The sequence below is a fragment of the Argopecten irradians genome, chromosome 6 (genome assembly GCF_041381155.1).
Source record: "Argopecten irradians isolate NY chromosome 6, Ai_NY, whole genome shotgun sequence".
Classification (NCBI taxonomy): domain Eukaryota; kingdom Metazoa; phylum Mollusca; class Bivalvia; order Pectinida; family Pectinidae; genus Argopecten; species Argopecten irradians.
The window spans coordinates 14,844,236-14,867,001 of NC_091139.1; the positions used below are offsets into that span (position 1 = coordinate 14,844,236).

The following is a 22,766-nucleotide window of genomic DNA, read 5'->3' on the forward strand; positions in this document are numbered from 1 at the left end:
ATGATATATTTTATCAGTCGCCCTAACCTAAAATTCTGACTACTAATACATCCGTGTTTCCTAACATTTCGTTCTGACTACCGCCACAGTTTCTGTTCCTTTGTAAATACACCCGCACAAAGACATATGTGTATACAAGAGTGCAAACGACATCTCTTAAGATGTCGATTTCTATAGCTCTGTGTAAAATGTATATTTCATAGGTGATTAGGCGTCACAGGTTGCGATACCGGATTTAACTTATTTTTTATTCGTCGCTCGGCATTGTGATTTTTACACTACATCTGCCGAGCGTTCACTGTAGATACTAATCGCCTAGAGAAAACGCGGCTGTCCTTTCACTGGAAATACTCTTTTTACATAAGCCCAGGTAAGATATTCCTTTCTTGAATTTCAAATATTTATCTAATTTGTTTATTTCTAGCAATTCTCCTGATATAGATAGGAATATATATACAAATTTCACTTAAAACTAAACGTAAAAAGATACATTATGATAAAAAGTTAAATGGCAAAATAAGTTTTCTTTTGGCAAACGCTTTATTCAATGTTATATATGTCTAATGTTAACATTCAAATATTTCGACAAATATTTGTCGTAATTAATCACTAGTTTTAAGGTTATGTGACTATTTGACCATTTGGTCAGATCTCATATGTAACTATATATATAACAGTTTTGATTCATTGTAGTCTCATTGACACGAGAACCATGTTAAAAGCAAAGGTGACAAAAATGTAATTTCTACAACCACTTGTGAACAAACTGTCTGATGTACAGTAGTAACTACAAAACAAACTTGTTTGTAATAATCAAACTAATGCCTCTGGTTTATCCTGTACATGTGAAACGGGACACGTTTATTTTACAGCTGCATTTAAATGCAATAATGAGATTGCATCAAATGTTTGTAAAGAATGTGGTATGTGGATATTTTGGGAAATAAGAGCAACGTTATCCAACGAAATCGAAGGTAGCTAAATCTCGAGACCTGTAATTAAGGTTCTACGAGTAATATTGGAAATGAAAGTGATATGATAAGTATTTGTCAATAAGTGGAAAGTGCGAGAAATTGTTTGGATTACTAAGTATCCCTTAGAAAATAACATGGACAGAATACATACTTCGTTTAATTGTGACGGGGTCAAAAATTTGGCAAAACAAGTAGATAAACTGTTGACGATTCGCTGAGCTGTCACTTTCTCAATACTCCCTTTATTTTGACAGATGTGTAAAGGTTTTACTGCAAATAAACTTTCTCTCGCAGCTTCTGCTTTTCGCGATTTCCATTTCAATACAAGTCCACAAAAATAGCATTCGCAGATTTAAACATGTCTGGAAATTCATAGCATAGTACCAATGATGTAAATATTAATAAGCCGATATACTTTTTCTAGAATCTCTTCAAGTTAATATCATGCGCAAGAATGTAAGTTTAAATTAATTTATAAACTGATAGAAGAGCAAATACTCTATCTATTGATGCCAGCATTCTGTTTAATCGGTTACGAACCATTATTTATGAATAAAACATTTCAGTGTATCAGAAGTACGATACAATAACATATATTTTGAAACTGTATTGTTGATTTTATAGTTGGCTGCTCTGTAGAGTTTGGAAATTAATGTTCGGTGATAAGTGATGTAGTAGTGAATGAAGATGGAGACCAATATACTTGTCGACGTTTTAATTTGATGTGATGTATTTTACATGTATAGATTTCCACTATTTACAAAGACAGTATGCAATATATGTAGCCATACTTGCAAGCAATATGCATAGTGATATCATCGTGTTCCCTATCTGGGACCACTCTTCTTGGGTGTCGTTTATATAAGTGTATAGGTAGTGTGGTCAAAGGTATGTTTTATATTTGATACCAGGAAGCAGGAATTGTGTAAATATCACGATTCAAACATAATACCAGCCATTGATTATAAATAACAACTTTCTAAATGGACTAATTACTTCCTAAAGCGAGGTGTCTGAAGATATGATATTATATGTTCATGTGTATCAGCTACATTTTGTATGTGCTTTGGTCAAGACTTACTCTAAATCAGATTTTATATCCTGGCCTTGTTATACTACAGTAGACTCAAGAATAATGATCCAACATCCCGAGAAAAGAAATAATGAGTCCTTTTTTTAAAAGCATATCTTTTCCACCAAGATAGTTTCTATTCTTGTTCTCATACAGGTTATCAGTAACACTTACTGAGACACTTATATATTTCTGCCTACGTAATTTGTAACTGAATACTCGATGCCGGATTTGCATATTTAAACGGAATGTATACATTTGAAATATTTTAATTCACAGTCTACACCTTTGCTAGGATAACGGGGATAGATTGAAACGATTATGTGCAAATATTTACTGCTAAAACCTACATCTCCATTATTTAAGCTAACTAGCAGTAACTCGTTCTAGTTTTTACTTTGAAGGTCTTGGGAAATCTTTTTTTACTAAGTAATTGATATTTAAACTAAGGTGATATTCAATATATTTGTATTTCCGAATATAATCTGAAGTCGAACACATGTGCCATGCTATGACAATTCAATAAATGCAAATCATGCATGCAACGGTGACATCTGTAGAGAGAAAATACCACACATATGGATCACAGTTAAAGTAAACAGCTATGTACGTGTATGTGTGCTTACGAATACAAATATTGGTTGAAAGCACATTATTTCGCGATTTCGCCGAAATATTGCTAGTTTTTGCCCCTGTTTTTCATGTTTTCTACAATCGCCAAAATTCAGTAAATGTAAACCATCCCTGGTTGTTTATAATACAAATGTACTTTCAAAGACACTAAGCTGAACCAACCAGTAATATATTCCGGAATGATATACTTTCGGTTATTTATTTAAAACGTACAGCATTATCAGATGATAATTAAAAGAAAGACAACTGTTTTATAATGCATTAAATATGCGTTCGTTTGCAATGTATACTTAAATTGCCTTTAATTGGATCTGTGCCTTATTGAAACTTTTTATTATAAGTTGGAAAAACCTTACGGAACATCACATACAGATTATTTTTTAAAGGTATGTTTCTAAAAAAGAAAGAATTTATTATCCCTATAACCAATACATATTTTAATCAATTATGTAGTGATTTTAAATCTCGAATAGATAAAACTAGCAGAGGATAAAAGAAAAAAGGAAGGTATTATTCCCTTATCAAATATCCGATGCATATACACCGTATAAACTGTATACCAATGCATGCTATCAACCAGGAAGCTAGTAGGATGTATCATTTAATTTACTCAGAGTAGATGATCTGGGTACCAATTGTAACATACGTCTTTATGGATCACTTTATGCAAGAATAGTTTGATATGACAAACAGCTGATACGTTGAATTGTGTTTATTTCCAGGTATCGATGACTTTTACGCCGTTAAGTAGATGATCAACCACTTAATTCAAAATGAAGGTAGGTGTATCATATTTACATCACATTAAAAGATTGTTTTCATGTTATCCTAATACTACTTCGTGTAACGATAAATCTACGATCTTATTTTACTTGATACTACGTTATCTTTTTTCTCAATCTTTTTTTTTATTTATTTGCATATGTCAGAGTTAGCTGCCCTTGCGGGTAGGTATTGATTGTGACGTCATGTTTGTCATCCTCGATACTCCAGGGGTTCCGATCACTTATGATCTCTACACTCCTGGTCTGTCTCATAGTAAACTGGAGGCAACAGAACAGATCAGGTATTTAAGTCAGTTAATGAAGTTTGGCGTCGCTTTCTCTGTAGTTTACAAATGGGAAAAAAAGAAGAATTTTCCTCTGAGCTGCCTCCAATTTAACAAAGAGATGATTAATTCAGGGGTGTAGAGATAGTAAGTGATCTGGGGTATTCAGGATGTGTATTTGGCTTGCTAGTGTAACGTCATACTTCATGAAGAAAACGACGCGTGTTCAGTCACAAAATAATGATGTCACAATAGATACCTACCCGCAAAGGAGCTAACTCTGTAATATGCAGAAACGGAATATACGCCAATGGTCTTTGTTAATTTCTTTTTCTGTTGCTCAGATGACAATGTCGACCAACACTAGTGGCGGGACGGTGTTACTGAAGATTTGGGACACAGGAACAATCCCAGGTATAGCTCTCGTATGCTACACAACACCATTACACAATTGCAATCAGATTTTTTTTACCTGTAAATGTGGGGTTTTTTCGTGTGTGGGTGTGTCCGCTAAGTCAGCTTTCAAATAGTTCACGTTTTAAACAGGTTACTCGCGGATATTAAATAGAAGTGAAATGAGCGAAAATTTCCACGTTAAAAATAATTCCACTTTTACAATAGTTTATGCATCTGTAGTAAGGTGAAAGTCATTTCATGTGGCTGACATTGTATGTAAGAGTTAACTATTTTCTCTGTCTGGCAACAGTACAGTTGTAATTGTAACGAATGACTGAAAACCAATATTTAGCAACATTTTTTGGGATAATGAATATTTGTGTATTATGGTTTTTTAAAGTATTACGCAGGGTAAATATTTGCATTTAATATCTTTCGGGTAATTAGCGTAAATTTCAACATAAATTTCCAATCTAAAATTGTATATGAAAATCATCTTCTTATCATTGCTTTTTGGAAAATAAAAAAATGCCGTGTTTAAATACCTTCCCATAAGAACATAATGCCACTACCACTGAAAGGCGAGACTTCTCAAATTACGATATTTTCACTATCTTGAAATATGAAGGACATATGATTCAAACAAATCTGACATGGCAGTGATTGCATACTCAACCAAGTGCAATTCAATGAACGTCACTGTCAAAAACGGAGTGACCCATATTTCACTTTATTTATTATGCAATTATTTCGGCGAGATAAAAGCGGGTGTGGCAGAGGTGAAATGAATGCAGTAATATAACATTCCATACAATAACCACACACTGAGAGCCGGGTAATTCACGACAGTAATCTTTTATATTTCAAACTTTTCATGGCATATATACATGCTTGTAATCCACCACTCGAATAAACGAGTCTATTGTAATAGCGGTGCAACTTAAGTGCGTAAATTGGATTTAATTCTCAGGTGAGCAATGAAGGTCACAGGTTTCCTACCGTATGTTTACAATAAATATCAGATAACAAATACTTGGGCTGACTTCCTTGTCTGTGTTTCTCATCTATTACCCAGTAGCGAGACTTCCACCTACTTGTAAAATCACAAAAAACATTATCCGTATCAGTTTTTGTCTATTATACTGCAAGCTAACTTTTTTCGCGTGTGATTCGCTTTGCGAATTTCGCCTTCGTAAATTTTACGGTCAACAGAAATTCACGAAAAAATATATCGACAAATTATCATTTGAATATCATTGATATTATAATAGGAATTTCCAGTAAATGTATAAATCCGTGAATGCTAATCTTCGCGAACTTGCTTTGGAGTAGAAATCGCGAAATTTAGAAACCGCAAAAGAAAGAAGGTTTACAGTACTCCATTAGCAATTTGTTGACCCTATTTTTTGTTTAAAGATGCTCCACCGCCGACAAATGGTATTTTTTCGCTAACAGAAACAGGAGCAGACGATTTAGTGTTTTTCTTCAGTTAAAAAGTCACTTACTTTACACCATTACCACCATTGAAAAGTTTGAGCTTCTAATTTTACTTCAAGTTAAAAATATGAAAAGTAATAAATTGCATCCCGAAAAAATTCCGTGTCACTATATCCTATATGGAATGAAGTACTGATTGCGGATGCACCAAAGGCAAAATAAATTATTTTATATTATTTTTGTGTTGATTAGACATATATATACACGATTAAACACCAATTATTGTTCAAATGATGAATATCATTTATGCTCTGTCGGCGGTGGAGCATCTTTAATTATTATATTATCTGAAACGTTGTTGGTGATATGCAGTCTCTGCTCTATTAGGTCAAATAATGTGAATTATGATGAATTCAACAGTTTTTTTAAATTTTCACCGCTAGTTTTGTTAGCGTTCTCTTATTCAGTTTCACTTACCCGAATACGGGTGTTTCGTGATCACAAAAACACGTCAAATAATGATCTCATTATCATCGGATGTTGGGACTAATCGACAGTAAATTGTACTTTACCCACGTCGTTTTGGGATCTCAAAACCCCTGACTTAGAAATGTGTCGCATTTCCGTGTTTGCACTCCTGTGAATTTAGGCTCCATCCGAAACATGACTTATTTTTATCGTTACTTATGCAGGTTTTTATTTACATGTATTTAAGCACTATCTGTGCATATAAGCACAGCTGAACGTACTTCAAATGTTTTAATTCTCAAATTATTAACTCCGTCTTTAAACATAAATGTAGACGATATAGAATGACAGACTATTTGATGTTTACTTTTAGCATTGCAAGGTAAAATTGTCTTCAAATATTTGTCCAGTGTAATTTTCTGAAAAGCAATCTAAGGAATAAAAATTATTATCATTAAAAGGATTGCTTTCCTAAATTGACGTTGTTTATTATATTTAAATCTTTCATTGATGTATTGTTTCTTGCCTTCTTGTGCCAATTGGGATTTAAAATGTGTTTCTGAAAAGAACGCATGAGAAGTGCTGGATAAAACTGAGTAAAGTGAGTGGGGATATTAAATGCTCCTGTATCACTATAGCAGCTACTAATTGCCCTCCGTGTATTAAGTAGACAGGTACATGTATGTGGTCATTATCGGTATTCTTTGAAGCTGCTTTATAATTTCTCTAATTATATTTGATTCCCCGTCCTCTTCGGTTATGCAAATTTTGTAATGAAATTGAGGATGAAACCCGATTCATTTTTAAGTGTTCCGTTAACTATACAGTTAAAGTTGTATTGCTGCTAATTTCACTGTAACGATATGTAACTTAAACATTTGATATTTAAACATTGACATGTAACTTTATGATTTAGCTCCCCAAAAGCATTATGTCGGCCTATAAGAGAGCCGAAATTTAGGGATCACATATTCCTGGTTTTGGATAAAGTGCCTTCAATCACCGCCATGTTCAGTGACTTCGGGATTTGTCAGATTTCGAATCGTATCACGTGACTGACGTTCGGCACGACCTGCACGTGAAGAGCCAGGTAACTAGCGTAAGCGCACATGTGTTTGTTTACGTTTTCCTTCTGGCTAATATGAGCAAATCATGCTGGTATGTGTCCACAGAATGAGTATTTGAAACATCCAATTTACACATTGACGTAAAATATTGTGTGTATCAAATATTGTAATGTGCGAGTATTATTTTATTTTTAGATCCAGTCTGCTGAGGTCGACCACATGTTTTCTTTATAAAAAAATTGTTGACATTTTCTCTTGGTTTCACAACTCTCGTTTTACTTCGAAATTGTCGCGACGATGTTCGGAAGAGTTCGGAATGATTCGGCATCTTTCGAGCCTATTTTGCACGGGTACACGTTAAAAAGATTTTTTACTTTTATAATTAGAAAATAATTAATTCCGGTGCTCCAACTTTATAAAAAGTGGTAAAATTAGAAAGTTTAAAACTCATACAGACAGAGAAAAATATGTATAACACTTAAACAGTTTTCACTATGACAAAAAGAGCGAAAGTTAAGCACCATCAAACAGATTTTGAAAATTTGATACGACTCTTGTCTTCTAATGATCTAAGACTTCTACAGGATTTAGACCTCTTTGTTAAAAAGTCATTTGAACTGAGGAAAGCTGGCTTGATAAAAAGTTAAGTTGTTGTTTTGATCTACTGTGTTTTATGTACATGTATGTTTTGCTATCGATTCCTTTTGTATGGATGTGATTGGAGAAATTATGTACGTACCTAAACATAAGGACATATGATGTCCAAAAAAGCCACTCAGCATTAAAGATAGAGGAATTACATAAAATTCCTAATTACTCGTTATTCCAATTCATTTTATATATCATTATATGTAAGGAAAACCATAGATTTCAGTAGATCTAGCGCAAACACTCATTTGCTATTAATATTCCCAAGAAGTTTAATGTGACATTGGCTTAAATACTATCATTATTTCTTTAAGTTTTGATGCTTTTGTTAGCGTACTGGTTTGTGTACATATTTCTATTTTTATGACAGCCCGCCAATTAAGCTCTGCGTGGATTGTCAATAATTTCGGTATTCTGATTCAAGTCTGATTTACATGGTGACCTATAAGTACCGTTCCGTGTGATGGTATGTTTATTTTGTTGTTTTTCATTTCAATTTTGTTTTTATTCCAGGACTGGTTTGTGCGATGTTGGTGTCTGTAATTCTATCAGTACTATTGGAGTATATACACGTTATTATGAAGTTTACCTTAGAGCAGAACAACAGTGAGAAACCAGTAAAATACAGGTACGGAAACACAGCATTAGGTATTGTATACCTTTTACATTTACTTACATGGAAAACAATCAAATTGTATCAAACAATCACAATACTGATTCACAATCACACATTTTAAATTAAACATCAACAGTATCGTATTCGACACAATAAGCGGCACCATTTCTATAAGCGCCCAACACTTTTAGGAAGCCTGATTCTCACGTTTTCGAATCAAATTGACTGACAATATGAAAAGATAATTTTGATTGCTTTTTACAGTAAGATTTATGGATTACTTTGTGCATCCTAGATTGGTTTCTAAAATTCTGTTTTTGCTGTTTCTTTTTAACAGAAAGGAGAAGTCGACTCTTTGCAGTGACTCAATAAAGACACAAATAATTGTGACAATATACCACGTGGTACGCGTTGCCGTAGGTTACTGTTTGATGTTGTTCGTGATGACATTTAATGCTTGGATTTACACGGCAGTGGTTCTTGGTTCGGGGACTGGATTTTATCTCTCACATACATTCCCTTGTACTGGTGAGACACCTGAAAAAGAACGCGAGGAAGATGTGCCTATTCCACTGTCGACACGACATGATGAGGATGTGGACGTTCATATACAGGAGGAAGACATGCTTTATGTGCGGACAACAAGGTGACTTGATAAAGATATGTATGGTGCTAAGACATTGTATACATGGTTCTCTTACATGGCGGTATATTTATCAACAACGTAGACACATTGGTTACAGGGTACTGTGAGATTTATTCATTTATATCCTAATCCAAAGTAGATAATGCTTTTTGTCAAATTTTCAGGACAATTTGTTTTTTTATCACGATGTACAGAAACTTAACATAGCTATATACCACAAAACCCTATACCAAAACTAAAAGTTTCTCAGTATTCGAGTTTGGTTGACACAGTGAAGTTTTCTTAGTATTAAACAATTGAGGAGACCTCCGTATCTCGATGCGCTCTTTTTAAAATAAAAAAAAGATGTAAGAATTGTAATTTTTGTTGTTTGCTTCATGAAATCACCACGTTGATCGTAGTTTATATATTGCCTTAAATAGTTGAAACATAATACATAAAGTATGATATAAATTGCTTATTATATTGAAATACTAAATATTGCTATAAATATGATAGTGGATTGACTACTATTGTTTACTTCGTCGTTGCGTTATAATTCGTAGAGAATGTTGATATTTATTCAGATGGAATTATCCAAATGTTGAATATCATTAAATTATTCGGGATTACTAGTCTATTGTATTGGATTTTTCTACTATGATTCGCCAGGATTCTACTGTGTACAGTACTGTCCACTTAATAATATATCTGTTCAATAGAAATCCTTATACCTGTAACATAATACAGTTGTATGGTGCTCTTAGATTTTAATACGTGCTTTACGTTATCTGTATTTGCATATTACAGAGATATCTGTCCTTCCGGGTAGGTATTGATTGTGACGTCATGTCTTTTAAAGTGTAACATCTTACTTTTCGGGGAAAACGAAGTGAATTGCGTAATAAAATAACAATGGACACCTACCCGCAAGGGAGCTAACTCTTTCATATGCAAAGATGGATTATCTTTTTACAGGATGTCGTTTATACAAAATTTTAATGAATATGGTAAAATATTAAAAAAAAACATAATGTAAAGATATGTGCAAATAAATGGCCGTTTTAATCCAGGTCGCCGATTGTTTTATCATTATTACAAAAGGTGAGGTTATTAAACAATTTTTTTTTATTATTGTTTTATTTTTCAAAAGATTTTTTACATATATATCAAGATTGTACAGATATAGAATTACATACAAAAAATAGCATGTAAAGTGAACACACATACACACACTCAGCCTGCACATTCATACATCTTATTATAACAGATTAATGGTAGGTAACAATACAAACAAAAGCAAAAACAAAAAGAAAAATTTGAATACCAGAGACAGATAAACAAAACAAAAGTATACAACATGTATTGACACCATCACAATGAGATGAACAGGAAGAGTAAACAAAACAGAAAACATGGACGAACAAACAGACAGACATTAAAACTTGTAGACAAACAGAATTGACAGACTTACATTGTACGTGTAGTATCAGGATGACAACTGATAACATGGATGGACATTATAACAAAACATGGACTGACAAAAGAAAGGGGGGAGACTACATACTGTGATATATAAACACTTCATTTCACAACGATTAGCCATAACATAGCTATCCAATTTTAAGAAAAGAGAGATCTCACAAGTAATGGGAAAACACACATTAATAAATAACATGTGATCAGGGACCTCCCAAAATATTTGGTGCTTTGCCAGGGTATGGACGGACATATAAAAAAAAACCTTGTATGGTATAATAATATGGATATGAGGGACATATAAAAAAAAATTGCATATAAAAAGAAAACTTAGATGTCATATTCCTAACAATGGCAACCATTTTTCCAATCATTTTCAAATTTCATTTGAAAGGAATTGCTTTTATTAAAAACTATTATCTTTTATAACATTTACAAGTGCATTGATGCTAAGTGTTTTATGGAGACATTTTGTTTTATAAATATAGTGCTTAATAATCAATAAGATTTCATTATCAGCCACATTATAATTAGCATGTGGTGAAATTACTCCAAAGAGTAGAGTGTCTTTATTCATTAAGAAGGGGATAAACAGGATTTCAAGTAAATAATTAAAATTCTCAAAAAGTGCTTGGACTTCAGTACATTCCCAAAGTCAATGTACTATTGTTTCTCTTTCCTTGTAACAATCTTTTTTTGTTTTTTGTTTGTTTGTTTGTTTTTTTTTGTAAGTATTGATTTAATTAATGGTACCCAGAGACGCATTCAAAGATCATATACGTTTATCATGATACTGTACCTCCCGAATAGATGTCGTGCACAATCCATGTAAATTCCATGTGTATGAATAGATATTCTATATTTGTGGTGAATTATGGTTGTATTACCAATCTCTACGGAATCGCTGTGCTGTCCGCTCTATTTTGTTTGTTAGTCTTGCCGTAAAGTAGACGCTTGTAATGTAAAGCTGGATGTATGTTAAGCGTTCTAGGGCCTATGATTGTTGTAAATAGAGGGCGCTAGTGTCGTTGCCCGGCATTATATACATGTAAAGCCGAGGTTTCAGCAGGAGTTTTTCTTATTTTTGAACAAGCTAGCAAGCTGGAAACACGACAAGGTTAATAGATAGATGTGCCTGAACAAGGCTTGCCTATATGTTTCAGTTGTTAATAACTTACGGTAGAGTTGAGATCGGAGATTGACGTGCCTGAATAAGGCTTTCCTCCTCCACGTTTAATACTCTGGAGAGTAAGTTGAAAACTGAGCCTTGGTATTGCTCAATTGAGAGCACTAGTGATTACTCTGAGTACTCGGTGATATGTAGTGTTTGTGTGTGAATCATTGCTGGAGTGATTGCTCTGAGAGTACTCGGTAAACGAGAGTGCTCGGTAGCAGAGAGTACTCGGCGATTTTGAGTACTTGGTACCGCGGTAGTGTTAGGCCTTATGGAAAGGTTCTTATAGATAATATTACAGTCTTGTTATATATGTGCGAGTAAGGATTATCGAATCACCCAAGGTAGGGGAGACTACTCGCATAGGCTTAAAGATAACTCAGTTATTTGTTTCTAGTCCGCACTAATCATTTAATAATTATTCTGATCTGTATGATTTATGCTGTTGGTATATTTTGAAGTTAGGTTATCATGATCACTCAGAGGCACTACGTAATCATTAGGATTGTTATAGTTGATTATGATAATTAGGGATAGATAGAATCACAGGGACCCGGCACGATTTTTTTAAAACTAACAGTATACATATATATAACATAGTATCAAGGGTATGAACTCGGCAGTAGAGAAAAACGGACCTATTTTTTTAAAACCGTGATTATTTGGGTTCTTTACAACATTGAAGGATATCTTACCTTAAAGAGAAATAATTTATCTTTCCATTGAGTGCTTGATGAACAAAATTGGCCAAGTATTGACGAAGTTATGGCTTGATGAATCGGGAAATTTACGAAAAATATGCCAGGTAACATTTTCCAGTCCGGACGAAATGTAGTCTCGGCTCTAATGGGCACCTCAAAAACCATGCCAAAATCACAAAATCTACGTTTGTGGTGGTAAACAGTACCAATTACTGTGTTCATCCACAATCTCCTTTGGAGGTGTCATGACCCGTACTTTGTATAAACTCCATTTAAACATCGTGTAGCTCACTTACTTTAACCGTCACCGCCATGTTCATTTGTTCTTCGGAACGCTTCTCGAGTTTACAAATAAGCACAAAATTACATAATTTGCATAATGTAGTCACGATATGTAAAGTTGAGAGGCGTTCCGAGAGAAAAATGACTTATTGGGTTTACACATAAGCACAACATTACATAATTTGCATAATGTAGTCACGATATGTAAAGTCGAGAGGCGTTCCGAGAGAAAAATGAACATGGCGGTGATGGTTAAAGTAAGTGAGCTACACGATGTTTAAATGAAGTTTCTACAAAGTACGGGTCATGACACCTCCAAAGGAGATTGTGGATGAACACAGTTATGGATACTGTTTACCACCACAAGCGTAGATTTTGTGATTTTGGCTTGGTTTTTGAGGTACCCATTAGAGCCGAGACGACATTTCGACCGGACAGGGAAATGTCTACCTAGCATGTTTTTCGTAAATTTCCCGATTCATCAAGCCATAACTTCGTCAATACTTGGTCAATTTTGTTCATCAAGCACTCAATGGAAAGATAAATTATTTCTCTTTAAGGTAAGATATCCGTCAATGTTGTATAGAACCCATTTATTGAAACAATCACGGTTTAAAAAAAATAGGTCCGTTTTTCTCGACCGCCGAGTTCATACCCTTGATACTATAATATATATATGTATACTATTGGTTAAATTTTTCGTGCCAGGTCCCTGTGGATAGAATCACAGCTAGGTCAGTTGTGTATTATCTGTATATATTTGCACCGAGTAATTTTATAGAAACAGTATATAACGTAGACACTGTATAGATCATCAGTTAATTATGACTGGTACGGACCCTGTAAACGTCACATATTTTATCTATTTTACCTTTGAACGCTGCTTCTGCTTCAAAGACTGGAACAATCCATTATGACTTTTTCAGGGAGGACAGTTAAATGACATTATTATTTTGAAACAAATAACAAACACATATAGAGTTTAAGTAAAACGATAGAATTTTAATATAGACTTTTTATCTAATTTGAATTGTAGGCTTTTTATAATGGTTGACACAGGGGTTAAGGGCGGGATCTGTTCGGTCGTGTGGATCGGGGGCACGTGACAAACAGACATCGGGTTATGTTAGGTCGTGAACTGACGCGACCAATGAGTGTGGTTGAAGCTTTGGTCAGAAGGTGAAATCCATGAGGGGATTTATATTTCATCAGAAAAACGACATCAAACAGTAGCTAAAGATACGACATATGATGGAGTAATAACCATTCCATCTTTGCATATTACAGGATTACCTCCCTTATGGGTAGGTTTCCATTATGACGTCATTATGTTTTCAGCAAAATGCACGCCTTTTTCTCTGAAAGGTATGACGTCACGCTCGCAAACACTTGACGTCACAATCAATACCTATTCGCAAGGGCAGATAACTTTTTAACGTGCAAATACAGAATATTGTTGTAGTTATGAATTTAACTCTTTCACAGACTGATCCTCAATCGTCACCCGCATTTGCACCTCCTATCTGATGGGTAGAAAAATATATTTAAAAAATGTTCATTTATAACATTTAGGATTTGACAAAAAAGTTCTCCTTGGGGTAAAGGAGAAGCACCAAACACCGGTGTAACATGGGAATAGTAATGCTGGATGTTTATGTCAGTCATAACAACAATGAGTGAAGACCAAGTCACGAAAATAGAAAATTTCAAGCAGAAAAATCTAATTGATACAATATACGTATTAACTTTTTCATACGAGCGATAACATGGTAATATAAAATAACAAAACTGGTGTAGAATTGAAAAAGTACAATGTTGAAATGCTTACATAAGTATAGGTTTTATAGTCTTAGAGCTGTACAAATAAGTTTTGGTAGTAATTTCCCACTACACCGGTAGACACGCTTGTGACGTCATAATCGTCACAGATAAGGCGGTAACAGTTAGTAGTGCACTTAGTCAAGCTAATGGACAATAGGAATCAAACATTTGGTGATGTATGTATAAAATTGAAAAAGGATTATTCTGTAAACTTTTTATAAATATAATTCATGCGAAACAACTTTTTAAGTACACGCAATATGTTACAATACCACATTACCCCAAAACTCACTGGCTATAAAAACGAGACATGTTTGGAGAGAAAGTCAGAAACTGTATGATTATTTGTTGCTGAGTAAAGGGCTAATTTGGGTATATAGACTCTAAATAGCATCAACAAACAGTAGAATATAGCTCAAGTTAACTATAACAAGTGATTCAACGTATGGAAAAAAGTAAATGGGTCTAATTTAATTAACATATACTCTCTTTGTCAGTTTCATGAGACAAAAAAACCCACATTTTTTAATGTACGGTTACCTTCGATTTGTCCCACCTTCCAGTGATTATGACATCATATCTTGACGTGATTTTGTGACGTCATATCTTAATGTAATGTTTTGACATCATATATGGACGTGATTTCGTGACCTCACATTCGTCGAAAGATGAGACAAATCGTTTTCTACGCTTGACCTCGTTTATCGTATCTGAAAACCTCATATACATAGATATCGTCAACATATTAGATATAACAAATATACTAATGACCGAACCGATTTTTGCTAATATCAGCCAGTTATTTAACCCAAAGTTTGGAAATGAAAGAAGAATGCAAATGGATAAAATCAAAGATATGCCTCCGCACCGATATTGATATTTCCATGATATTGACCAGTCATTGAAGTCACCAAAATTTTAGCTATGGCACTACAAGTTGATGAAGGTGATTGAAAGTGTGTGAGAGCATGTCATTGTAAATATTACATAACATTCACAAATCTGTATACACAACATATAAAATATTTACCTTGATATTATCTCGCACTCAGAGATTCAACATTATTCAGTAAAATCGCGTTGAGCAACAAATTAACTCGATATCTGAAGTAGCATTTATACCAATTTAAGACTAGATTATTTTTAATATCAAATGAGACTTGAACATTAAATCACATTAAAAACATTATAGTTCAATTTGATTTTGTATATTCAGTTATATTTACATTTTCACTGCAGTCCCACAATGTGTGATTTCCAAACGCAGTTGGCATTCATAAAGACAATGAACTTCAAGCGCTTATTATGACGTCATTATCATTGTGACGTCACAATTGTGTTGCCAGCGTTACGGAAGACGGCTGTTCAAATGGCTGTTCCATCTATGACGATAACGAATGATTATTTCATTATAGATGCAAACTTTCTTTGGATTTCATCATAAAATTGTAACCAAATGTAAATATAAGCATTGAACGTCTTTCAGTTGGCATAGCGCTTCATGTTGAATTTGCATCTTTTCAGTTGGCATTCATATTGGCTATGAATGCCAACTGAAAGACGTTAAATGCTTAAATGACAGATTATTGTCGACATTAGTACACTATAATTAACAGTAGTCACTCGCCCTTTGCGTAGTAAAAGAGAACATGTTTTGTTTGGTTCATGGAATGTTTGTCTGGCTATTTTGGACTATATATGAATACGTAAATACCTAGATAAAACAGATAAGTACTGGTCATCTCGTAACGTCACACACTATAAACTGCCATAAAATGCCTAATTTTATAGGAGTCAGTTATACAATAACACAGAACAGATTTGAACAATCATTAACAAAACTTGCTTTATAAAGATGACATGCGAATTATCATAATGTTATACATCTTATTTTTTAAATGCTTAAAAAATTCATATTTATTATTAAATTCCAACGTACGTAGGAATTAATAAACTTTAAATTACATGGAAGCAATTCTGCATTTTGACTATTAACTGCAATTTAACTTGATATAAGAAAAGGAAAAGCCTTACCCCTATGTAAAGGGATGTAACTCCCCTGATAATATCGTCACAAGAGGTGACCTCTTAATGCTGTTTAATAGACATACAATTCTCTTAATGTGGTCGAAGTATATAATCCACTTAGAGAAATCCACAGGTAGTGTACGGGTTACGAACAAAACAAGGTATTTCAGGATATTTTAAAAATCAAAATCCAGAAAAAACTTTCTTGTTAAGGGAATATTGAAAGAGTAATTGCTTATTGTTTATTACAACAGGAATATATGCTATTATTCACCGCTATATGTAATTTCATCTGCAGTACATGTTCAAAATTATGTATATGCATGTTTTTCAGTAACATGTAAGATTTGTGTCAATTCTAAAAAATGTTGAATGTATTTAAAGACCCATTCTAATGCAAATGTGTTTGTTTTTGTAAATAATATATAATATCAAAAAATATTTTTTAAATAATATTTTTGAAATGGAATATTCTAAGGTGACGCTCTTGTCAAACAGGAGAAAGCACACATGTACCTCAAACAGCAGTAAATGCAATTTCACATTTGATCACTTATATATCTTAAGATGAGGCTTTTGTACCACTTCTTTTATATTTGTCAGAATGAAAAAAATAGATTGATTTCATCACATTTGTTTGTATGTTTGAACTGTCATCTATAGTAAGAGTTAAGTTTATAGAGTAAAACAATGCGTGACAATGTACTGAAGGTAATTACAACATTTTACACCTCCATGTTGTTACGCACGTCGCGACAAAATCAAGAGGTAAGGGAATATGAATTGGCACTAAAAGATATATATATACATTATCTTTGACCAACATATCTTCGTATAGAAAGTGATCATCAAATATCTTGTTTGTATAATGTGACATCACGTCAATATCAACAAAAGGATTTGACAAGTCTTCAAAGAATGTATGGTTCGCCAATTAAATAAAAAGAGGAATCATACGAATTACCAGGATATTTTGAGTCCTGTGAAATACACACTGATACCTCTGGAGGCATTAACGGAAAAAAACCATAATAAAAGTTTTTCGTGATGCCAGGCAGAACTTATCGTTAATGCCTTTTGTTGTTAATCTCGTTCAACTTAACTCTTGTTAACTACGCATGTTTTGTCAGAGAGAATGTCTGGCCAGCAATTGATTGGTCCATGATGCTTACACTCTATTCAAAATGACTGGTCCCACAAAGCGTCTGTCACTAGCTGTGCTTTAGCTTTTCATTTGGTTGTAAACAGGAAGAATGCATAGATCTTCATTTGGTTGGAACACATGATTTCGTGATAACGCGACGATGAGAAGCAAACTATCTATGTTCATATACTACATGTGTCTCAATCGTTTTTAAAAGCGCGGTATTTACATCAAAACTGAAAGTAGAATTACGCAATCTACCGGTAACAATTGAAATATGTACTGTTTAATAAAACTTTTGACTGCGTAGTATCAAGCGTCAGGTTGAACGAGACTTCTTTGTTGTTGTTGTGACACCGGATGTAGTTGTTACTAAACATCAGCAGCCGCACACACCTCCTCTTCCGGAAGGTTGATTACTGGAATGTCATGAACTGAAACTGTCAGTGATTGTCTGCTAACCGATTCTCTTGAAGCCTGTTTTATCGACCACCCCTCTTCCTCTTCTTCTTCCTCGCGAACTTTGTCGTAGTCCTCTTCTTCTATACTATCCTGGGGAGACAATCGACGCGCAGAGCTCGCGCTGCTGTCGCTTCCCAGACTCGTGCTTCTGAGTTCAGGAGTCAGCCGATTACGTCGACGTTCCTCAAAGTAAATTGGGTCTGTATGTTTTCTCTGTAATCGGTGGCGAGTAAACCTAGGGGAGCGATGTCGACTCGACCGACACGTGTCTAGTGAAGGGTCGTATCGAACAAACTCTTGAAAGACTTTGTAAGTTTTCTGATCGACACTGAAATCTCGCATCATTATTCGCTCCTTTGGCTCCCGATGGGATTTAAAGAAACGAGAAAACAGTGACGACTTACTTGGTGTATGAGTTTCCTCAAAACTGTCACCAGAAGGTTGATCTGACCTAGAGTCCGTCTCTGGCTCATTGATACTCTCATAGATTTGCACAATCTGTCGTTCTCTGCTGTACTCTCTGCGCTTTTTCGACGCGGTTTTTCCGTTTCTCCTTTCAAAATATTTTGACCGCCGTCCATATCCTTCTTTAGAATTGCCTGCCTCCGGAAGTGAGTAAGAATGCGTGTAGATGCGGGCAGAAGGCTCAGGACAGCTGACTTCCTCTAAGACTTCAATTTCACTTGTACTGTGAGTTCGTTTTATATATGGCGATTGTGTTTCCAACGATTTGTAACCACTATCCGCTTTCATTTGTATCAATTTGTGGTTTTGACTTTCTGTTGTACTGTCCGTGTTATCAGTCGTAGACTCAAACGACGTTGTTGTCACTTCCGGTCGACTTGTGTCCGACACGTCGCCATCTGTATCTACCGTCTCTATACTATCGAAACTATTATCAGCACTCGCACTTGGAGGTTTTTTCTGTAGCCTCTTTGCTAGAATATTTTTATAGTTTTGTCGCCTGTTTTCATAATTAGAAGGATGTAACTGATGGCAACCAGAATTGTTGGGACAATCACCACTGTGCGGACTACAACGTTTCTCAACACATTCCGTATATGGCACCGATTCGGTATTTGATTCAAAAGATGTAGTGTACGAATTAGGCACTTCCCCGTCTGGAGACTGATCCGGTGACGTCATATCCTCCATACGAATTGTATCACTACATTCTTCCTCCTCCTCGAATGTTGTTCGAAGGTTCCACAGCTCACGATATTTCTGCGTGCCGTTCAATGTGTCCGTATCGTCACTGTCCACACGTATGGAATCCAGCTCACCATACATATCCATCTCGTCCAGTTGATCCTCATTTAGGATCTCCATGCTCCCCGTATCGTTGTACCGGACTTTGCACGTGTCTGGTGAATTCAGTTCCGATATCACATCAAAGTCTGTATTATAAAATGGTCCTTTGAATTCTGTTATTTTCAACACGTCATAATCAACAATATCTTCAAAACTTTTCACTTTTCGTTCATTCACTCTCTCAAATATTCGATTCGTGTCAAGGCTATGTGAATGAGAACGTACTCTCTTTTCGCGGTCGACTTTCGGGGTAGCAGACCCACCCAAGCCGACAGAATGACGTCTGTTATCATTATTACTAAGACGTACTCCGCTACAGCTATTAATACTACCATTACTACCAAAACCTTCGAGACGTCCCTTGCTACCACTGCGCCCGATACGTCCAGCACTTCCGACACTTCCCAGACGGCCCCCATTACATATATGACCTCCACTGTCATCACTTCCGGCACTTCGACCGCTGCGACAACTTCCACCGCTTTCGTTTCGTGCACGCGCATTGTAGTGAACCTCAACAGCTACTTCACGATGAAGTGGAGCGGAATCTGTTGGCGAAGGGGAGTCTCCAAGGGACATAACTGCTGATGTTGAAATGAATGGATCTGGCTTAGGACTGCCAATGTATTCATCCTCCAAGTAAAAATCTGACTGTCGTCTCTCAGGAGTGGTGGGACTACTCATCTCCTGTCCCTGGAAAGGTGGACCCAGAGAACACTGCTTCCGGATGTTCTTGTCAATGCGGGACTTCTTCAAGTGATGGAAATCTCCCTCTGTGTACCTACAACACAAATACCTCGCAATTGTTTAAGTATCCTTACATGAATTTTCCAGCTCGTTAATTATATCAAAATTTCATCTTTTAAAAATTTGCTTTATTGATTCAATACCTTTATGAATTAAACAATTGATTAAATCGGTTTTTTATTCTATTTAACCCTTCTCCAATGGAAGTTACAACGTATGCGAATCATCATTTGTTTTAACTTAACAGACGAATTAGTTATATTGAGTTGTAGGACAAATTTCAATACAAACATTACAATATTTATCAACATGGAAAACAGAGGACCTTATCATACAGAGAGAACACATCAGGACCGGTTCGAGGTAAGGAAGGTACATTCAAACTGCTGGTAGAAATCATGCATGGGAACATGGGTATCTCAAGTCACGTGACCGGATATGAAAGACATATAGGCGTCAGTGACATCGAGACTACATTTTAACAGACATATCTTCTTAGTACTTATTATGTATCTTTTATACACTTAAATGGACGCATTTTCCTCCAAATGCCAATTCCAATTCTTTTGAGCTACAGTTCATATTTCTATAATATATTGGTACAATATCAAGATGGGTGTTACAAACATGGATGCCTTGAAACATACTCTTACTAGATAACTTCAGTAAAAGGAATTACAAAGAAGGAGCCAGATAATTTTCACTTCCATCACCATGATAACATATATCATAGAGAGAGAGAGAAAAGACACAAGGGATGCGATCTTTTGGCACCATAATAGGTAGAAATCGGTTAGATGAAGTATCATGGTTATTTTTCTTATTGAAGAACGAACGACTTATGTGATAGGGAAGGAAATATTTCAAAGGCTAGAAATAACACAGTTCCTCGTGCGATGATGAGCAGTTTGAGCGGACCTTCTTCCTCGAGGGAGGTAAAATGGCGTCCTGGTCAGATGTTCGAGCTGAAATGATACTCGCCTCCCCGCTCGTTCACCGGGGACGTCCTCGGCCTGGTGTGGACTCACGTGTTCTCCTTCTTCTATCACTTCATGGTAACTCACTGTCGACAGAAGTTATATAAAAGGAATTCTAAATTTCAACTTCATTCAAAAAATGTATATACTCTTCAAAAATTAAAATGAATAAAGGACGCTTTAATTAATAGCACCAAATCTAAAGTAGCCTTTCATCAAATCATTGCACAAAGTAAGTCATAAATCAATCTACAACATAAATCAATAAAGAAACATTCACCTTTTCATATTTTCAGTCTGTATCTTATTCGAGAAATGTGAAATATAGGTTTAAAGAGAGGGAAGGGTGCGTATAGGGATGAGATGCTTATTTGGTCGAATACGGTAGACGACCCCAAATGAGAAGTCGTATAACGTGATAAAGGTTATCAATAACTTCCATGATTTTATATTTGAAAAGTCGATACTTTATAATGCGGAAGTGATATACTAAACTACTCCGGCTTTAACGACAAGAAACTTCATACCATGACAATCAAATTCAAATTCTGACGCTTTTTAAATGTTAATTTACCGTTAAGCAATTAACCTAAATTTTAGCGTTTATATGGTTACATCCGATCAAAGAGACTACAAAAAGACATGAGCGTTCGGTGTATGAATGAAACAAAGATAAATGATTACCTTTATCAAAATCTGATTTTAGCTTCGTTGTTTCGTCTATGTCTTCAACATCAGCAGGGGACCTTTCGACACTTCTGAAAAACACCATAATTTATAAATAATATATAACTTGTAATTAATACATGCCATAACAAATCTATATCAGAACCATAGGTTTTATTATCTATCACATATAATGTTGGCTGCAAAAGCTTCCAAAATAACAAATGTAGTTATTTATTGACCAAATTTCGTTGTTTTTATACTCTTGATGATTTAGCAACAATGGAACTTTCTATCAAATGAATAAACACAGTAATTCTTTATTTCTTGTATCGAGCATTTTCATTGGCTTAAAAATACTTAATCACCTAAAACCTTCGAAGGTTGTGAGAGGGCTGAAAAACTGTCCTATCAAGGTTGTGAGAGGGCTGTTATTCTCCTACCTAGGTTGTGAGAGGGCTGTTATTCTCCTACCTAGGTTGTGAGCATAGTGTCGTTTGTAATTCTACCTAGGGTTGTGAGAGGGGTTATTCTCCTACCAAGGTTGTAAGTCTCTGTGTGTGTGTGTGTGTGATCCTACCAAGGTTGTGAGAGGGTTGTTATTCTCCTACCAAAGTTGCGAGAGGGTTGTTATTCTCCTACTAAAGTTGTGAGAGGGCTGTTACGGTCCTAACAAGGTTATGAGAGGGCTTTTATTCTCCTATCAAGGTTATGAGAGGGCTGTTATTCTCCTACCAAGGTTGTGAGAGGGCTGTTAATCTCCTATCAAGGTTATGAGAGGGCTGTTATTCTCCCACCAAGGTTATGAGAGGGCTGTTATTCTCCTATCAAGGTTATGAGAGGGCTATTATTCTCCTACTAAGGTTGTGAGAGGGCTGTTATTCTCCTACCAAGGTTGTGAGAGGGCTGTTATTCTCCTATCAGGGTTATGAGAGGGCTGTTATTCTCCTACCAAGGTTATGAGAGGGCTATGATTCTCCTATCAAGGTT

General features: G+C 35.2%; 2 protein-coding genes across 3 annotated transcripts; one reads left to right on the forward strand and one right to left on the reverse strand.

Annotated features, from left to right (window-relative positions):
- The first annotated feature begins 237 nt into the window (after positions 1-237).
- Positions 238-9,152, forward strand: LOC138325097 (protein SLC31A2-like). Of its 2 annotated transcripts, XM_069270513.1 has the most exons (5): positions 238-370; positions 3,402-3,458; positions 4,072-4,141; positions 8,257-8,371; positions 8,697-9,152. In XM_069270513.1, the coding sequence occupies exons 2-5, from the start codon at positions 3,453-3,455 to the stop codon at positions 9,007-9,009; spliced, it is 504 nt and encodes a 167-aa protein (XP_069126614.1). In that variant the 5' UTR covers positions 238-370; positions 3,402-3,452; the 3' UTR covers positions 9,010-9,152. The 2 variants fall into 2 exon arrangements, with proteins under 2 accessions (XP_069126614.1, XP_069126615.1); XM_069270514.1 differs by lacking the exon at positions 238-370 and having other exon boundaries at positions 3,320-3,458.
- A 4,449-nt stretch (positions 9,153-13,601) lies between these two features.
- LOC138325103 (uncharacterized) lies at positions 13,602-21,864 on the reverse strand. Its single transcript, XM_069270532.1, has 3 exons — positions 21,795-21,864; positions 21,115-21,196; positions 13,602-20,167 (listed from the first exon to the last, which is right to left on the reverse strand). The coding sequence occupies exon 3, from the start codon at positions 20,068-20,070 to the stop codon at positions 17,986-17,988; it is 2,085 nt and encodes a 694-aa protein (XP_069126633.1). The 5' UTR covers positions 20,071-20,167; positions 21,115-21,196; positions 21,795-21,864; the 3' UTR covers positions 13,602-17,985.
- Positions 21,865-22,766: the final 902 nt, after the last annotated feature.

Coding starts and splice junctions, on each gene's coding strand:
- LOC138325103 (XM_069270532.1), bottom strand. CDS start 20,070: ATGAGTAGTCCCACCACTCCTGAGAGACGACAGTCAGATTTTTACTTG.
- LOC138325097 (XM_069270513.1), top strand. Junction 4,142..8,256: donor GGACACAGGAACAATCCCAG/GTATAGCTCTCG, acceptor TTTTTATTCCAG/GACTGGTTTGTGCGATGTTG. Junction 8,372..8,696: donor GAGAAACCAGTAAAATACAG/GTACGGAAACAC, acceptor TCTTTTTAACAG/AAAGGAGAAGTCGACTCTTT.